The 14,542-nt window shown below is 40.5% G+C and overlaps 1 protein-coding gene across 6 annotated transcripts in view; it reads right to left on the reverse strand.

Annotated features, from left to right (window-relative positions):
* The window catches only part of HORMAD2 (HORMA domain containing 2), a 93,589-nt gene extending 82,734 nt beyond the window's left edge, over positions 1-10,855 (reverse strand). Inside the window, exons 1-2 of one of the 6 annotated variants that reach the window (XM_042909822.1) lie at positions 10,391-10,843; positions 1,551-1,638 (exon numbers count right to left, since the gene is read on the reverse strand). In XM_042909822.1, coding sequence (XP_042765756.1) covers positions 1,551-1,601 — 51 coding nt within the window. In that variant the 5' untranslated portion in view covers positions 1,602-1,638; positions 10,391-10,843. Of the gene's footprint in view, positions 1-1,550; positions 1,639-4,063; positions 4,106-10,390 lie in introns of those variants that run through there. The other 5 variants (XM_042909823.1, XM_042909821.1, XM_042909820.1 and 2 more) reach the window with 5 other exon arrangements.
* Between the last annotated feature and the right edge of the window lie 3,687 nt (positions 10,856-14,542).

The following is a 14,542-nucleotide window of genomic DNA, read 5'->3' on the forward strand; positions in this document are numbered from 1 at the left end:
AATAACTCCCAAGCTGACTGTAATTCATATATATATACCCAGCTCAGCATTTCCCCCCAGGAAGGAAGCACACTTAGGAAACCAAATGAGATCAGGAATCCAGTGAGTATATTGAATTCAAGCCAGAAGGATGACTACTTTCTCTCTGCCCTAATTCTCCTTCAGCTGGAATCTTGCCTTTGTTTGCTGCAGCTTAATATTCCTAAAACAATTATTTTATTCACTCTCTTTTTTAAATAAATATTTATTTATTTATTTTGGGAGAGAGAGCAAGTGTGAGTGGGAGAGAGGGAGAGAGAGAATCCCAAGCAGGCTCCCTGCTGTCAGCCCAGAGCCCAAAACAGGGCTCAATCCCACGAACCTGTGAGATCATGACCTGAGCTGAAATCAAGAGTTGGATGTTAACCAACTGAGCCACCCAGGTACCCCAATTTTATTCACTCTCCTGACTGAAGAATAAAGCAGGGGCGCCTGGCTGGCTCAGTAGGAGGAGCATGCAACTCTTGATCTTGAGGTTGTGAGTTTGAGCCCCACACTGGGTGTAGAGATTAAATAAATTTTTTAAAAACCTTAAAAAAAAAAGTAAAGAATAAAGCATAAATTCCTTAGCTTGGCTTTTAAGATCCATATTAATTTGTTCCCAAAGTTCCCATTCGGTTTTATTTCCTTTTTCTGACCAACATGATGTCTCTCCACTCCACTAAGGATATGTTCTTCATTATTCTCTAAAATGTTCATTTCTCATTTTGAGCCAAAGCATGTTGGTAGGTTTTCCTGATAGAATTCTCTTCTCTCTCCTCTACTCAAATCCTTTTTATTATTCAAAGTCTACCTTACATCACATTTCCTTCATGAGTAATATACAAACTATTCCAGTCTATACAAAATCTCTAACTTCCTATAATTTGTATTGTTTTACTCTTTTTCACATATATAATGTATATACTGCTTTCTATATTGGCTTGACTCCTTTAAATCTTATTTCCTTTACCAGATTCTAAACTTCTGGGAGATAAAGATTTATTTATAATATGTATTATATAATATCAAGCTCTTAATTAATAAATGAATGATTCATTAATGAATGTCATGGGACAAGACAGACCTGCCCTTGTGAACTCAGGAAGGATGCCTGACTCTGGCATGCTCCCCCAGGGGCCCAGCCTCCAAGTTCTTCTCAGTGCTCTTTCCTTCAGTCCTTAAAATTACATCATGGTGCAGATCAAAAATTTCCTAATTGCTTCAGGAAATGAGGATCTAACAGAGAACTGTTCTCTTTAAACATCTTTTTTGTTCCTGATTTCTTTTACTCTAGAAAATCTAAACATATGAGCATGAAACAAGCACCCAGTCAGTTACTTTGTAGGAATCTATTCTAATTTCTTGAACATCCTCAGCCCATTAGGCAGTTAAAATGTAGACATACTCTGCCAGAATATTATGTGCCAATTAACTGATAAAACTGCTATTTAAAAAAACACCAAAGATTAAAGTCATGATTCTGAACTCACTAAATAGTCATTGATTTTCGTTTAGTTCTTAGTAAATACCTTAGATGCTTTGTGAATTTTGATAGAGTGAGAGAGCTGAGCAGTGGCCATTGTAGTAATGTATCAAGATTCTTTTAACAAGTCAAACCTGTGGGGGTGAAAAAAAAATTAGAGACTTTGCCAAAATAACCTTTTTTGTGACTTTTCCAAAAGAAGGACTATATAATTAGCATTGACTATATTCTTTGGAAAATTAGTTTAATAACCATTTTTATCTCCACTACCAGTTTTCTATAAATTTGGCTTACGATCTCTAGACTAGTATTTCCAACCACCCAGTGAGAATTTAAGTTGATCTGCTTGTTCCCAAATACATTTGAAGGAGAAAAATACATTGTAAATTACCTAAAGATTCAACAATATATATTTTTTAAAAAATTTTAATTTTTATTCATTTTTGAGAGAGAGAGACACAGAGTGAATGAGTGAGGGAGAGAGAGAGAGAGAGGGAGAAACAGAATCCGAAGCAGGCTCCAGGCTTTCAGCTGTCAGCACAGAGCCCAATGCAGAGCTTGAAGTCACCAGCCTAGCTGTGAGATCATGACCTGAGCAAAAGTCAGACTGACTGAGCCACCCAGTCACCGCTCAAGAATATATTTTACTCATCCTTTTTATTCCCTTAGAGGGCAACTGTGTTCTGTGTGTGTGTGGCTATATATATATATTCGCGCACATGCACATTCTCTCTCTCTCTCAATAAACTTAAAAAGATTTCTTGATTTAACTTCATGTGTAATTGGCTTTCAAAGGAAACTCAAAAGTTAAAGTTCACACTTCACACCCATTAGGATGGCTTTTCTAAAAAAATGGAAAATAGCAAGTGTTGGTGAGGATGTGGAAAACTTGGAACCCTTGTGCATTGCTGGTGGGAATCATACAGCTACTGTAAAAAACATTTTGGCAGTTCCTCAAAAAGTTAAACAGAATTACCATATTATTCAGCAATTCCACTTCTAGGTATACCCAAAAGAACCGAAAGCAGAGAGTCAAATACTTGTATACCAATGTTCATAGCAGTATTATTTACAATACCCAAAAGATGGAAACAACCCAAATGTCCATCAATAGTTGAATGGATTTTTTTTAATGTGGTATATACAATGGTATATACAAGTCTTAAAAAGGAATGAAATTCTGATACATGGTACAACATGGATGAACCTTGAAAACATTATGCTAAGTGAAATAAGCCAGACACAAAAGGACAAATATTGCATGATTTCACTTACATAAGGTAGAGGTGCCCATAGTAGTCAACTTCATAGAGACAAAGTAGAATAGAGGTTACAAAGGCTGAAGGATAGAAGGAATGTGATGTTTAAAGGGCATACAGTTTCTGTTCAGGCTGATGAAAATTTTCTAGGACGGACAGCAGTGTTGTTTGCACAACACCATGATGCACTTAGTCGCCACTGCATTGTATACTTGAGAATGGTTGAGGTGGTGAATTTTATATTATGCATATTTTAATATAATTTAAAAAATGAAAGTTGAAAATACATCTAGTTTTGAGGTGCCTGGCTGGCTCAATCAGTAGAACATGTGACTTGATCTTGGAGTCATGGGTTTGAGCCCTACATTGGGGGTAGAGTATACTAAAAAAAAAATAAATAAAACAGAGGGACTTTAAGTTATAAAAAAAAAGAGAAAGAAATACATCTGGTTTGCACTTCTATTGCTTCACTGGCATAAACAAAGAAGCAAATTCCCTTTTTCTTTTCAAAGATATTTATTTATTTAAAAAAAAATTTTTTTTAATGTTTATTTTTGAGAGAGACAGAGACAGAATGTGAGTGGGTTAGGGGCAGAGAGAGAGGGAGACACAGAATCCAAAGCAGGCTCTAGGCTCCGAGCTGTCAGGACAGAGCCCGACGTGGGGCTCGAACTCACGAGCTGTGAGATCATGACCTGAGCCAAAGTCGGACGCTCAACCAACTGAGCCACCCAGGTGCCACCGATCTTAATTTAATTTGTATCGGGGCTGCTTTTCAAGTTATGGAGTTCTGACCAAATAACCTATTTAAAGTAATTCCATTCTGGATCACCCAGGATAGCCTGTGACCGACCTTCTTTTGTATATTGAACAATGCAAGATTCTGGATGATTTTGCAAATAAAAGGCAGAATTATTTGAGGACACGGCCACAAGATGGTGATAGAGATTATAAACAAGTAATATTTAATTTCTCTCAAATTACTTCTTCAGATCAGCACTAGGGGACACTCTTTTACAATATCCTGTAGGACACTGAAAACCACCTAATAGTCCTTTAGTCCTTAAACATTGCCAGGTGTCTTTTGTTGACTTCAAAATATAGCTTTCATTTCTGTGTATAACCTTCAAATCTGACTCAACACATCAATTGTTTCCCTTAAAACTTCAAGAAATAAAATGAGCAAAATAAGGAACTACAGAAGTTTAAGCCCTAGTTCTGGTCCATTAAGCCATGTAAATGACCCCCTCCTGGGGTAGTTATTAGTCTTAGAGACAATACATAAGAAGAATAGGGGCACCTGGGTGGCTCCATTGGTTAAGCCTCCAACTCTTGATTTCAGCTCAGGTCATGATCTCACAGTTCATGGGATGGAACCCCACATTAGGTTCTGTGCTAACAGTGCTGAGCCTGCTTGGGATTCTTTTTTTGCCTCTCTAAATAAATAAATAAATAAATAAACATTAAAAAATAATAAATAATAATGAGAAGAATTTTTAAATAGATTTCTTCATTGATTTAAAAACAAAAATCTCTCTATGGGAGTGCCTGGCCGACTCAGTCAGTAGAGCATAATCCCGGGGATTGTGAGTTTGAGCCCTACATTGGGTGTAGAGATTACTTAAATACATAAACTTAAAAAAAATTTTCTATGATCATAAGACATTCTGATGGCATTTCTAGAGAATCAAGCACTGAAAAAAGCATCATTCAATTAGGACATAATGGCTAGGACATTATATCTATATAGGAATGTACAGAAACCTGGATTAAACTGATACTATCACTGAAAACTCTGAGACAAATCAGGGCACTTGTTTTTGAGAAAGGATTCAAAGTTGGTTACTATTAGCATTTGGTAAATACCTGAGGAATTAACATTTCTAAAATAAGTAAAGTTAAATTTTATTTACACATATATGTGTGTGTGAAGAGAGAAATAAACAGCAGTATAATGTAGTAGAAAGCAGCTTTGGAGTTAAGAAACCTAGGTTCAAATTCTGTTCAACTATCTAGTAGCTTTGTAACTTGGCCATATCACGCAATCACCCTGGGCCTCAGTTTCCTTTTTTGTAAAACAGAGACAATAAATCCAACTTCTCAGGGCTCTTACAATGTTTATATGGGGATGTGTACATCCAGAGAGCATATCTAGCATAATGGTTAAGTACTCGCACTCTTCTGGAGTCACATTATCTAGGATCAAATTTCAGTCTACAATTAACTTGCCATATCATCTTGGGCAGATTGTGTGCCTCAGTTTCCCCATCTTAAAACAAGGATAGTAATAGTACCAGCTTCACAGGGTTGTGGGAGGACTAAATGAGTCAGTATATAGAGGGCACTTAGAACACTGACAAATATTTCATTATAAGTAATAAAGCATGTTTATTTTTTAAAATCTTATGTTAGTATTTGAACTCCTAGTTTTCTTCCGGCCTTCCAGTTGTTCCTTCTCATTGTCTACTTCAGACTTTTTTCCCCGCCCATTTTTTTAGCATTTGTGTTCAGGGTTCTGTACTAGGAGCTCTTTTTTTTTTTTTTTTTTTTTTTTCTTACTTCTAAACACACTCCCTGGATGAACAAACACATTCCCATTGTTTCAATTACTGTATCTATTCACATGATTGGATATAAGGAGCCCAGGTCTCTCTGAGGAGTTAGAAATCTATACCTCAGTCTATGACACAGTTCCACTTTGATGTTCCCAACACATCTAAATGTCAGTTCTTTCCCCCCAAAACCTATTTCTGTTCCCTAGCTCAGTAAATGACATCATCAAATACCTAACTGTTCAAGCCTGAAAACTATGACTCAACTCTGTTCCCTCTCTCATTTCCACATCCAGTCTCCTTAACATTTATCAAATATGTCCATTACTCACTTTATACATGCTGTTATCTCTGCTTTAGATCAAATTAGCCTCATCTTTTGTCTGGACTGCTACAACCACCAGTCTAGTCTGCTTGTCATTGATCCTGCCCTTCTCCGGGCTGTTTTTTGTACCGTAGCCAAAGTTTTCTTTCTAAATTGTGAACTTGATTATGTAACTTCTTAGACTGAAATTCTTCAATGGTTTCCCACTTTGCTCAGGATAAAATCCAAACTCCTTACCATGGCTTCAAGATCTGGCTCATGCCTTCTTAGCCACATCTCTAACCATTTTCCCTTACACTTTTATGAATCAGCTATTCTTATCTACTTTGATTACCCTAAAGGACCATATTCTCTACAGCTTTCAGGCTTTTGCAATATTCCTTCTGCCTGAAACATTCTCCTCCATTCTCAATTCTTACTTATCTCCTGGACATGGTTTAGTATAATGTTCTCAAGGAATATTTCCTGATTCACTACAACGAGCAAGTTGGGTTATGTGCCCATTGTAATATATACTGTATCATGGTTGTATTTATGTATCCATCCCACCCTACTGTGAGCTAACATGAGAGTAAAGTTGTGTCTGTCTAGCTCATTTATTTTTCAAAGTTTTTTTAAAGGTACAATTTAGTGGATCTTGGTATATTCAGGGTTTTGCAACTGTCACTATTAATTCTAGAAGATTTTTGTTCCCCAAAAAGAAACTCTGTCCCCATTACCAATCACTCCCCACTCTCTCCTCCCCGACACCTTGCAACCACTAATCCATGTTTCATCTCTATGGATTTGCCTATTCTGGACATTTCATATAATGAAACCATGTAATATGTGACCTTTTGTGTCTGCTTTACTTCATTCTTTAAAAAAATTTTTTTTTTAATGTTTATTGTTGAAAGACGGAGAGAGACAGAGAATGAGCGTGGGAGGGGCAGAAAGACAGGGAGACACAGAATCCAAAGCAGGCTCCAGGCTCTGAGCCATCAGCACAGAGCACGCAGGGCTCGAACTCACAAACTGCGAGATCGTGACCTGAGCTGAAGTCGAACACTCAACCGACTGAGCCACTCAGGCGCCCCTGCTTTACTTCATTCTTGAATCCTCAGCACGATTACAGTATTGAAACAAAATAGATGCTCAATAAGTATCTCCTGAATCAATAGAGATACTACAAGAACAAGGAAGAATTAAGCATCTAGAAAAGAATTACAGAATATTAATATTAATAGGTAGAAGGAACTTTGAATGTCATCTACTCCAAACATCTAATTTTCTAGATGAGGAAATCAAGGTCCAGAGAAGTCAACTGACTTAGGGTCAATCAAACATTTAGTGGTAGAACTGAGAATAAAACTCAAGAAACTCTGACTCACAATTTAGGGGTTTTTCTACAATGACTCCCCAAAATAAAATCCCTTTTTGCTTTCATCCCACCTAAAATAATGCACTACCCAGGAAGCTAGGTGGCTCAATCCATTAAGTGTTCAACTCTTGATTTCAGCTCAGATTGTGATCTCATAGTCATGAGATGGAGCCCCACGTCAAGCTCTGCTCTGGGCACGGAGTCTGTTTAAGATTCTCTCTCTCTCTTCCCTCTGCCCCTCCCCCACATTTCATGCATGCTCTCTCTCTCTCTCTCAAAATAAATAAATATAGGTAAATAAATAAAATTATGCACTACCAGTGCCTTCCTAGTTGTTGGGCTCGCTTGCTTATTTCTAAATACAGTAGTGTCTTTGTGTCTTTTTCTGTTTTTCTAGAATGAGTTCGCTTTAGGAAGGCAAAATGTATCTAATTTTTTTTTTTTTTTTTTTAATAGCGAGGCTCTTTTCAACCTCTAACTATTCTGTTGTTACTGTTGTTTTCCCTTTGAGCAGGTGTTTTGTGGAAGTCTCCTATTCAAGTACAAACTCTGCTTAATTTTGAAAGCTCACAAGCTAACAGCCCCAGGAGGTATGACACTACACATAATGCACTCTTAGAGAATAACTCTGATTGTTTTTTTATCACCTTGTTCTAACTCATTATCTAAAAACCTAGGAGAGATTTCATAACTATGGATTTGAAGAACAGAACTCTAACTTTCAAATGTCTTTCACTTATATATTTGCTTGCATATTTGACCCACAAACATCTGAAACTTCACAGGGCATCAATATCTTTCATTTTTATGCTTGTCTACTCTGTGACAAGAATTATGATCTTGAGAAAGAGAAAAGATTTCTGTGCTTTCTCAGATAAAGACTCATGCTAGGCTTACCTCTTGACCTACATCTCAACTGCCCTATTTAAAATGGTGACACAATTGCTTACTGTTTTACCCTTTTATGTGTGAATCCAAGATTCAGATAAAGATTAACCAGCTACTGTTCAGCGCATTAAAGCCTAAGCCACTTTTTTCCTTCTTTGGCCATTGTGAGTGAAGCAAAAACCAGTTTTATTATGTTTGCCCAAAGACAATAATAGTTGATTTCCTAACACTCCCCACCCATCTTTCTCAATCTTCCAAAACCATTTTTTCCCAACAAATCCCCTTTCTCTCAAATGAGTAATATCGAATAGCTGGATTCTAATAAATGCAACTAGATGATCTTTCTTGCCTGATTGGAAGGATGGCTTTACTGAAAGGAAGTACATTTTGACCTAAATGGGCTCAGCAACATAGAATTGGAAGGGAAAGGACACATCCTCTACAGATAATCCAATCTCTTCACTTTAAAGAAAAGGAAAGTCAATTTAGTGGAGGAAAGATAGTCTTTTTAACAAATAGTACTGGAACAATAGGACATGCATAGGCTGAACAACCCCCCCTCCCCCAAAAAAAGAACAAAACAAACCCTCAACCTAAATTTCACACTGTATACAAATATTAATTCAAAATGGGTCATGGAGGGGTGCCTGGGTGGCTCAGTCGGTTGAGCGTCCGACTTCGGCTCAGGTCATGATCTCGCGGTCTGTGGGTTCGAGCCCCGCGTCGGGCTCTGTGCTGACGGCTCAGAGCCTGGAGCCTGTTTCGGATTCTGTGTCTCCCTCTTTCTCTGACCCTCCCCTGTTCATGCTCTGTCTCTCTCTGTCTCAAAAATAAATAAAATGTTAAAAAAAAAATTAAAAAAAAATGGGTCATGGATTTTGACAATAGAGAAGAGGAAAACGAAGTTCAACAAAAGAACTTGGTTTATTGAGGCACCTGGGTGGCTCAGTCGGTTGAGTGTCCAACTGCAGCTCAGGTCTTGATCTCTTTCATGGTTGGTGAGTTCAAGCCCCACAGTGCAGAGCCTGCTTCGGATTCTATCTCCCTCTCTGTCTCTCTGCCCTCCCTTGCTCACATACTTGCATTCTCCCTCTCTCAGAAATAAATAAACATTTAAAAAAAAATTTTTTTTAAGAACTTGGTTTGTCAAAGGTCACCCAGTTACTCAGAGGTTTCACAGAATTTGCTTCCACAAATTATCATTCACCATTTTAATAAATCCCATTTGGCTCTGGTAATTTCTTCTCCCAGCTCACTCAGAATAAATGGTTTCCACTATATTAACTGGGTATTTGTACATGCTATTTTGGTTTTTTAATATCTTCTTCAGGCTATCTCAATTATTCATTCATTCAACATTTACTGGGTGACCACAATGTGCCAGTCATCATCTAGGATTACAGTGATGTAAAATAATACTGTTCACATGGCAAGAGATTGATGATGCTCTAATGGGGGAGACATTAGACTCTCAGCCTAATTAAATTAAAAATTCCTATAGGGGCAGGCGCCTGGGTGGTTCACTTCATTAAGAGAGGGACTCATCATTTCTGCCCAGGTCATGAGAACCGTTGGGCTTTGCGCTCACTGCGCAGAGCCTGCTTGGGATTCTCGCTCTCCTTTTCTCTCTGCCCCTCCCCTACTCGCTTTCTTTCGCTTTCTCTCAAAATAGATATTAAGAAAGAGAAAGAAAGAAAATTCCTTTAGGGGCAAGCACCCAGCTTTATCTTCATTTCCACCAGCGAGTACATGATGTACCGCACACCCCCTCCCATGCTCTGCACATCCGAACACACGTCGGTGATTGGCTAATCTCGCGTTTCAAGACACTTTCTCCCCTGTACTGTTTGGGGAACTAAAGTCCACGGAGATTAAACGCACGTCCCGGTTAAGGTGGAAAAGGAGTCAAGGTCATTCCGTGCGGACCCATCCCCAGCTCTGTCATCTCCTGATGATTCTGGCAAGGACTGATTCTGGCAGAACACCTCCATGTCTGGAGAAAACCTGACCTAGCTAAATTCACCCCCAAAGCTCCACACCCAACGCACTCCCCCACCCCGCCCCATCCTGACTGGCCGCTGATTACTCTTGCAGCTTCCTCACCAAGACTCAATCCTCCTTTTCCACCGAAATCTGAATTCAATAGCTACTTTGGTGTTCACACTACAATTATCGCCACTCTTTTTTTTTTTTTTTTTTTCCTGGTATATGCGAAAATTTTCGAAATCGAGCCCTGAGGGCGGCGGGGGTGGGTGGGGAGGGTGTTATCTAGAAGCTTCTCTTTGTTTTTTTCCTCAGCTCCCCCCCCCCCCCCCCCCCCCCCCCCCCCCCCCGCCTTCCCGCTTCTCCTCAGGGTACTTCGGGGCTCAGCGAAATACTTTCAAATCAAACTTAAAGCCTCAAGTAAAAGGAAAGGAAAAAAAAAATTAAACTAAGAACACGGAAGTAACAATGCTCAAGCGCCCTCTTTCTCCGGGCACCTTGCCTCTGCACAGCCCTCACCTCAGCTCCTCGAGGTCTCTCTCAGATCTCTCAGAAGGATGCCCAACGGCCTTTTCGAGCCCAAACCCTTTCGGGCTCATGAATAGTCAACGACGCCTTTCTGGGTGGGGCGAGAGACTCTTACTCATGAATAATTCATAACCTCTCCAAGTCAAGTCCGGGCGGCCCGCCTTGTTCGGCTTCATGAATATGCAAAAAGCTGCCAGAGGCTGCTAACGGCCCCCTGGAGATCCCTGCCCCCTCGGCGCCGGCGTCGTCCGCGCCTGGCCTCCTTCGCTCTGGGTTCCCCGCCACATGCCCCCCGGTCGCCGGCGCCGCGTCTCTTCTGCCGCCTTCTCGCCCTTCCGAAGGCTGGCCACGCGCTCCCGGGCCTGAGGAACCCGTGCCTGGCTCGCGGCGCCGCACGCGAACCCCGACGGGCCCTTCCGTTCAGGACCACTCGGCTTGCGCAGCCGGCACGTCGAGGACAGCCCGCCGCGGGGCTTGCTGAGGAGACGCCTGCCGGCCCAGGTGAGGCGGCGGCGGGGAGGCCGACGCGGGCGGTGCTGGGTTAAAGCCCGGAGGACCGCTTTTTATTGCGTGCCTGGGACCGGGACTGGCGGCCGGGGGTGGGGGTGGGGGGTGGTGAGGCGGACAGAGAGGCCTGAGGCCACTGCACAGTGGGATGAGGGAGAAGCATCTAGAGCTTTTGGGGACGGCTGTCAACCTGGAAGCGGGAGCTACAGGTCTAGAGACAGACGTTTTCATCCTTGAGGGTATCTCACTTCTTTCCTAGCATAGACCCAACTTTGCGTTATTTCGAACGTTGATTTGTAATTACGCAAATGAAACCTCAGCGAGGTGATCCCCGTAAGCAGTCGGGTGTTGGTCTCCTCAGATCCTTTCTCACGCGTTCAGGGACATACTCAGTGCCTTGTGGAGCTTTTCTAAGGTTCGTGAAGTCCTTTGAACCTCTGCAATGCGATTTCTTAGAAAATGGGTAAAGGAAGCATGGGGTCACTTGAAACCTTAGTTTTACTTTGTTTCTGCAGTGAAGGAAAAAAAGATACCAGTTGGTAAAAACATGAGTTTATAACATAATGACTAAGCCATAATTTGGGCTAAAATTGTTCTTTAGCGTAGTTTTTTTTTTTTTTTTTAATGTTTATTTATTTATTTTGAGAGAAAGAGCCTGTGCGAGCAGGGGAGGGGCAGAGAGAGAGAGAGAGGGAGTGAGAGAATCCCAAGCAGGCTTCCCGTTCAGGGCAGAACTGGACCCAGGGTTGGACCCCACGACCGTGAGAACATGACCTGAAGCAAAATCAAGAGTCTGGGCTTCAACCGACTGAGCCACACAGGTGCCCCAAGTGCAGGTTTTCTCATCCTCTCCCTGCCAAATTGTGATAGCCCAAAATGTCTCCAGATGTGGTCAAATGCAAAATCGCCCTTGGTTGAGATCAACTGATTTAATCCCAAACTTTCCAGAAGTAATTGTCTTTAAGCTCCAGCCTGGCAGATGGTCTCTCTGCTCCAGCCCTTTCCATCGTCAGTATTTACCAGCTTCCATCTGGGGGGACCACTAGTCCCTCCGTGGTAGCTGTTCTCCTCATCTGCCCTCAAGTCTCAGCTTTGGTAACTATGCAAAGAGCCTTCCCCCTCTTCCCTGTGCTAATGAAAGTTTCTCTCTCTCCACCCTGCTCGCAAATGCAGTTATTACCTCTCATTACTACTTTTCCTTCCTCAAACGTATCACAGTCTGGATTTCATTTATTTGTTAATCTGTTTTTCTTCACCACCTAGAGTACAGTAAGCCGTAGTAGAGTTCTCATCCGTCTGGGTCACTCCTGGATGTCTAGTGACCATCCCAGTGCCTGGTACACAGTGATCACTCAATAAACATTGGAGGATGGAAATATATAACCCTCTCTTCCTCCTAAGTACGTCTGTGGAGTTTCTCCTACTCCTTTCCGTTCTCATTCCCTGCTGGGCTCCTTGTGACCTTTGTTTAGAACTTGAATGGAAGAATGAACGCCTAGAAGCTGTGACTAAATTCTTCACTCTTCCCACTGATCCACTCCTTGAGGGCAGAAACTGTCCTTTATAAAGTTCACTGAAGGTATTCATATAGTTGAATGAACCAATCTATGACTTTAAGGAACAATATTAGACAATTAAAAATTGATAGGAACAGTGGGGGCTTTAGAAATTATCAATTTAGGGACACCTGGGTGGCTCAGTCGGTTGAGCCTTGACTTTTTATTTCAACTTTTTTGTGATCCCAGGATTGTGGGATGGAACTCTGTCTCAGGCTCAACGCTCAGCACAGAGATTCCCCCTCTCCACTCCCCGCCCCCCCATCACAAGTGTGAGACAGAGAGAGAGAGAGGAAGGGAAGGGAAGGGAAGGGGAAGGGAGGAAGGTACTTTAGGGATGAGAGCTTAAGTAATTTGTGCAAAGTCCTCAAGCTTGTTAAGACACCAAGTCACAAGTCTCACACCTTTCTTTCAAGTCTCTTTTCTAATCTCCAGCCAACCTAGTTTCTTATTCCTTTTCTGTGAACATGACTTAGAGCTCAAACATGAAAATCCCAAGCCAAAGACCTGCTTCTTGTCAACTAAAAGCTTTTGAGCTTGTATCCTTCATCTTTTGATTAAATCTACCCTGGGGATAATGGCCTAATGAGCTCAAAAGTGTATGATATTCAAACGATTACCCATCTTCTCTTGTACCTTTCAGTGCTTAGAGATTGGAAATTGTCCCTGTCAGAGCAAAGTACCTTGTTTGTTTTGGAAGGAAAAATGTACATTGTGGGAGAAATTGATCGTTGTGTATAAATTTCCAAATAACCAGTTAAAGTTTGGCCAAACCCTGTATCCAGTAGAAAAATAACATGTGAAACAAATTAAAATAAGGTGGGGAAGGGGAATCTTATTTGAGATGACTTTCCTTGCCTATCACTCTTTAGACATGTATGTTTCCTTTTACTCTGTGTTCCTGAAACAGTTGTCACTCCTCATTAATCAGTCTCTGGTTAGACCTTTGTTTTTTGAGAGCTAAAGACCATTTTTCCTTCTCAGTTAAATTCAGGCTTCCTTCTTTTACCTTCTTGATTATTTTAACTAGGCAGCACCTGGTTAGTAGAGTCTTGTGGCATCCTCTCAGCTGTTAGGATTTTGGATTTTTTTTTTCTGAGGCATCTGACAGCACTTTTAGTCACAGGGAATAGATAAATGTCTGACAGATTGGAACTTTCCCCATCAAGTTCAGTTTAAGCTTGGAAGTCTTCTCCGAAAGATGGTTTACATGAAGGTTGTCAAAAATAGACATATTGAATATAAAATATATTTTCAAGAGGACATCTCTAGATGCATTTCCCTTTTCAGTGTACACAATCGTGATACCAAATACAGAGAAAAGAAATTGGGGTGGAGGGAGAAATTAAGAGTAAAGTGTGGTTTCTTTATCCTCTTTACTTTCAACTTTTATTAGAACTCTTAAAATCATAACTTACAATCTTCATAAAGCTAACACCACCATATGCATTCATTCATCAAGCATTTATTTTATACCTGCCATTTGTAAAGCACTTCGCTTGGCATTGTGGGGACCAGAGAGATAATAATTTGGTCTCTGAGCTGTGGAAGTTCACAGTTTAGTAAGAATACCTGTAAACACATTACTCACATAGAAAATATTAATGCTATATTAATGGAAGTATAAATTATAAGATGGAATGTAGAAAAGGAAGCTATGCATTCTAAATAATGAATCAAGACAGCTTCACAAAGAAGGTAACATTTTAGGAGGAGAACATGTATATATAATTTCCTTTGCTCATTCTTTGGCAATGGTTAGACAATTTCAAACCGGTAAAAGCAGACATTTTGCCCACCACTTTAGAACTAGGAAAGAAAAGGAGGTGTAAGATTCTTTTTTTCCATTCCTGGTAGCAGCATGCTTCTGAAAGCTGGATGTTACCTTAACAATCCCAAATGCCTCATTCATAGTTAAGAGGAGAGTGCCAGCTGCATTATTTCAAGCCCTTATTTCCACATTATGTTGTTATTTTATTCTGGTCTCCATTGGGGCATATAGTAGCCATGAGATTTTTAATTAATTAATTATTGTCAGTGGTGTTTATAAATGTTTTTATGAATGTGACTCTGGAGTCCC

This window comes from Panthera leo, chromosome D3, assembly GCF_018350215.1.
Source record: "Panthera leo isolate Ple1 chromosome D3, P.leo_Ple1_pat1.1, whole genome shotgun sequence".
NCBI lineage: Eukaryota > Metazoa > Chordata > Mammalia > Carnivora > Felidae > Panthera > Panthera leo.